Source organism: Manis pentadactyla, chromosome 14 (genome assembly GCF_030020395.1).
Source record: "Manis pentadactyla isolate mManPen7 chromosome 14, mManPen7.hap1, whole genome shotgun sequence".
NCBI classification, from domain to species: domain Eukaryota; kingdom Metazoa; phylum Chordata; class Mammalia; order Pholidota; family Manidae; genus Manis; species Manis pentadactyla.
The window spans coordinates 4681273-4686627 of NC_080032.1; the positions used below are offsets into that span (position 1 = coordinate 4681273).

Consider the following 5355-nt stretch of genomic DNA (forward strand, 5'->3'; position numbering starts at 1 on the left):
GAGAGGGCAAGCGCAGAGGGCATGGACGGGGTCAGAGCGTCCCACTCACCCCATGCCCCGACATTTTCCTGCTGCACAAAGCAGGTGTTTTCACGACCCTGAGGATGTGTCCTCTCTTCCCGGTTCACCACGCATATCAATTTGGACAAAAACCTTATTTCAATGGGGCTCGGCTTCCTCAGGGGCTGTTGAGGTCAGTCCCCCTCGGGGACACGAGCTTGCGGACTGGGCTCCTGGGCACCAGCCCACAAGCTTCCAGCAGGTGCTTCCTGCCCACATGCTTCTATGGGACTCAGGCAAGAGCCGCAGAGACGGCCACAGGGCCATCCTCCCAGCCGGCGCGGCGAAGCCGAGGCAGGTGGGGATTGTTCTCCTGGGAACCATGCACGCAGTGGCCCCTCCCCTGGGAGGGCGGGGGAGGATGCTGGCTCAGACCGGAGAGCGCCCCAGGCGCTGAGCGCCCGCGGAGGGAGCACATCGGCACCATGGCCTGGGCTCCCGCACTGCTGCTGCTGCTCCTCGCCCACTGCACAGGTGAGAACCCCCGAGCTCGCAGGTCCCGGCCCCTTCTCTGGCTCTGCCCTACCCCCAGTGCCCACGTGCCTCTGTGTCCCCAGGTTGCGGCCCCCAGCCGGTGCTGATTCAGCCGCAGTTTGTGTCCTCGTCTCTGGGAAGCACGATCCACCTGGCCTGCACCTTCACAAGTGGCTTTGATGTCGCCATTTATGACATCTACTGGTACCGGCAGTGGCCCGGCCACCCTCCAACATTCTTGCTAAGATATTTCTCCGACTTAGACAACAGCCATGGCTCCAAGATCCCCGCTCGCTTCTCTGGATCCAAAGACTTGGCCAAGAACACGGGGTATTTGACCATCTCTGAGCTGAGGCCTGAGGACGAAGCTGTGTATTATTGTGCTGTGGTGTCCAAGGGCTTGGAGCCGCAGAAGGAGAGGGCGAAGAGAGACGAGAAGTCGCCTGCTGCCTGAGGGTGCCAGGCACCCCGACACACTTACCTGCCTGTAAGAGTCTGAGGCTGGATGGGTGAGGAGGGCAGTGCTGGGGGCTCTGCAGAGCGAGGTGAGCCCCCACCTCGTCTTGTCCCACAGCACTGCTGTGGACCCTGTGGGGGGCTGGCCTGGGGGATTAAAGCTGCTCCAGTCTCTGGAAGTGATTCTGCTGAGTTTGGTGTGACCGGGGTGCAAACTTGCACCAAAGAGGCCCCACATGTTTGTGGAAGGTCAGATGGATGGGACGCACCCGAGAGCCGGCCAGGGGCTCAGGGCCCAGGAGACTGGCTGCTTCCGGTCCGCTTGGCTGGGGCCCTGGCTCTGGTGGATCTCGGGAGCAGAGGGCCGAGTGACTACCTCAGGGGGATGCCCCTGCTGAACGCAGGGCGCTCTTGTCCCCTGATATTCACAGGAGTTACAGGGCAAACACTTAGAAAATGCCTTCCGTGTGCCTGGGGAGGAGAGTGGGTGCCCAGTGATACAGCGGGTCCCCTCCCTCGGCGCTACACATGGGAAGTCCTGGAGGCAGCAGGGCCGCAGCCTTGCCCACGGGCTTCCTGGCCGAGGAGGGAACAGGCGGGTCCTGCAGCCCTGGCCCGGGGTGCGGCCGCCTGAGCCCGGGTGATGGGCCAGGATGTGCTGTGCAGGGGGAAGCCTGGCACCAGGGATCACAGCGGGTGTGCACATGCCTCACACTTAGAGGGGTGCCAGGCAAACCATCACCCTGTGTTCCCAGACGTGGCTGAGAATGTCCATTCCTCGTGGTAAGGAATCCTGAGGGGGGAGCGTGCTGGGACCAGCCTTTCCAGGTGTGGCCAGTGGCTCTTTGGTAAAACGGGTTTCAGGCATATAAGTTCCAGGTACCCTGTGAGCTTCCACTTCCTCAGAGACGCTGGGATCTTCCTGCCTCAGGCCCTTGCCCCTGGGGAGGCGTCTCCAGCCCGCTAGGTGGTCCCAAAAGAACTCTGTCTTCTGCTGATAACCTGCCCTTCTCCTGCTGTCATCCTTCTTGGATCCAGAAAGTTCTGTGCCCTGACAAGAAACCCAGAGAGCAGGGAGTCAGGCTGGGCTTTTCCATCATCTCAACATCCTTGCCCCACCACATTCCCAGAGGATGAGACCCTGGACCCCAGCCTCGGCCAGCAGGAGGGGAAGCCCCTGGGAAGCCTTGGTGGGCCATTTGAGTCCTAGGCCGACATTTCCCATGTTGTATGTAAGGAGGATAATAATAGTGCTGCTTAATTTAATTTATATAAAGGGCTTAACCTGGACTTAACTGTAATGGGTGCCTTACAAAATAGTAGTATCATTATTTCCTTATCAGTCACCAGGCCAGCCTTCCCCCTGGACCAGTCCTGTCCTTTAGCCTGAGTCATTTCTCATTTCTCATCCACTCCTTGTCCTTACTACACCCAGATCCAGCCTTGCCTGAACTCCTCACACCTAACCTGATTGTCTCCCACCTTCAAAGGCACATATGCAAGCCACATCTGTCATTCCCAATTTCTGGTGGCTGCATGTTTTTCAAAAAGGTAAAAAGAGATGAGTGAAGTGATTTTAAATAATACATTTTATTAAAGCAAAGACATCCAAGTATCATTTCAGCATGAAGTCAATGTAAAAATTAGTTTTGAAATGGTTTACATTTTTCTGTCATACTTAATCTTCATTCACGATCCAGTGTGCATTTTACACTTGTGGCTCCTGTCAGTGGGGACTGGACACACTCCAAGCGGTTGGCACACTGCTTGGGGCTCAACAAGACAGAAAGGGATCCATTTCAGAGTCCTCATCTGGCACAGCCTGGGCAGCCACGCCGGGACCCTGCCCCAAGCCCCATTTCTCGTACCCCCGTGCTCTGGCTTTGCCATGTGAAGCCGTCTCCAATTGATCCGACACCTCATTCTCCTGGTCGCCTCCGACACTTTGCCCACGATGTGCGCTTGCTGGCAGGACTTCCTGTCCCTCGGTGGTGCCCTCCCACTGGCTGCACTGACTCGGTTCCACGCTTCCTCAAAGCTCATTCCTTGGTCGAGCGTTCCCTGCCCTCTTTATGCCGTGACTAACGGCAATGTTAGTATACTTCGTTTCCTAACTGTATTTAGCCTCTAGGACCCAACTCTAAATTTATTTTGCAAGTCTCTCTCCGCCACTCATCTGCAAATTCCCAGTGGGCGGGATCTGTTCAACTCATTTTCTGTGTCTGAAATACAGGAGGTGATGACAGCCCAGTGAGCGGATGGATTAATAAATGACCGTGTGAATGAGTGAATTCTGGGCTCCGAGGACCCTGCCGTCCCGAGGTCTCAGCGGACGGCTTCTCTCCCCTCTCTCTCTGTTTCCCCCCACACACACACCCCTACCTTCAAGGGTCTGGGGCATGAAGGTGGTGGGTATGGCCAGCAACCACGAGTGGTAGAGAAGGATAAGGTTGAAGTAGGCAGGCCAGGGCAGGGGAAGGAACATTTGGGGAAGTTCCTGAATCGGTCCTGGAGGGGAGAGATGTCGGAGAGGGTGAGGTTCCAGACGGTTGGGATCTGCTGCCTGGTACTGCAAAGAGCTCCACACCGCCACCCACCCTGGGCCCCAGGCATCCACAGGGCTCCTGGCTCTGATACAGACCCAGGGCATGGGATGCTCAGAGCTGGGGTCTGTGCACAGAAACGCTTGACGCAGCTCCCAAGTTGATAAGGAAACGCAGAATCCACAGGACTTGGACATGTCACCAGTGGTTCTGAAGACCAGGGACCCACACAGCCTGACCGCAGTCAGAGGGGGAGACCCTCGGGGGAGGGGCCTGCGGAGGACCCAGAGGCCTTGGGGGTGGAGCCCGCCGAGCAGTGGTGAGGATGCAAGCGCCCTGTGCTTCCGGAAGGCCAGTGAGCCTGAGACATGGGCACGATAACCTAGGGGAGGTGGCTTCACATACAGGCGGGGGTGGGATTAGCATACGAAGGCCCTTTAGGACACGGAGAGCCCTGCATCTCAGCCCAGGCTGCAGTTCTGCAATGTCTGGACCACACCTAACTCCACTCGTTCATTATTGAGATGCAAAACGGGGATATTTTCATCTAGCAATCCTTCACATGTGAGGGAGAAACGTGTATGAAGACACTTCCCCACACCCATTATTTAGTCACTGGGAGGACTGTTCTTACAGTAAGGGTTTAGTCTCTCTAAATGTTTAGTCTCTCTCCCTTTTATTGAATAACTATCAAAATAACAAGTCAGTGTGCCAGCATCATCCAACTTCAGATTGTTAGTATCTTAAGTTCACAGGTATAAGCGTATTTGAGGTGTTTAAATCCATTGCAATTACTGTGATTTCTTCTATCTGTGACCAGTACAAGCCCATTCCAGTTGGTCTCTAGCCAGAAACGTGCTGATGTGCCCCAACAGCACATTTAGTTTTATTGCCAATATTTAAGAGATTTGGGCAAAGTCACCTTCGCTCCAGCTAATTCTCAAAAGGGTAATGGTTTATACCACAGTGTATGGAGAAAGAGCACCAGAATGAGAAAATCACTGTTTTGCAACCTTCAATGCATTAATAATAATTATTAAGGCAAGGATCACAAATGGTGTTAAAACCATTGGGTAATTGGTTACTGGGACAACAGGACATGTGCAGGGTGCCCAAGTGACACTCCACACACCCTAGTCCCAGAGGGAACATGGGCATTTTCTTGGGAGAAATCTGTCACCCTTACATGGCCGTTAAGCCTGGTTTCTCTCATGACGGGACACCCGGCCTGGGGCCCTCCTGGAGGGCACAGCAGGAAGCCCTCCAAACCCAGGCGGCTCATCACATGGCACCTCAGGAGACTGAAGCTTCCAGCCTTCCCTCCCAGTTCTCAGGAAACACAGGGGCCACAGGAAAGCAATCACACAAACCCAGACTTTGGAACACCAGGAAAGAAGACTAACTGGGACTCTATGAAAAGTAAGTATCAAGAAAGAAACAGGTGTAGGGAGTCTTGTGTGAAAAGAAACTAAAGGGATCAAATAAGTAACCAGAATGCATGAACTGAGATTCAATCTTGCTTGCAGACCCACCCAAGACAAAAGCAATAACTATAAAAAGGTCAATTTTGTGGACCACTGTGGAAATTTAATGATAGGTATTAGCTCTTACAGAATTATATGAACTTTCTTAGGTATGGTCACGATATTGTGGCTTTTAGGAGAATGTGTTGAAACATCTATGGCTGAATTTTTCAAAACTTTTAATTTTGAAATAATTACAGATTTCAAAGTTGTAAAGTAATGTATGCAACTTTGCCCAGCTTTCTCCAGCGCTGGCGTCCTGCATAACTACAGTCCAGTGTCCACACCAGGATACTGCC

The 5355-nt window shown here is 53.9% G+C and overlaps 1 protein-coding gene across 1 annotated transcript; it reads left to right on the forward strand.

The window, feature by feature from the left end:
* The first annotated feature begins 429 nt into the window (after positions 1-429).
* Positions 430-1169, forward strand: LOC130680572 (immunoglobulin iota chain-like). Its single transcript, XM_057491340.1, has 2 exons — positions 430-534; positions 618-1169. Exons 1-2 carry the CDS (start codon positions 486-488, stop codon positions 986-988), a joined length of 420 nt encoding a protein of 139 aa, XP_057347323.1. The 5' UTR covers positions 430-485; the 3' UTR covers positions 989-1169.
* Positions 1170-5355: the final 4186 nt, after the last annotated feature.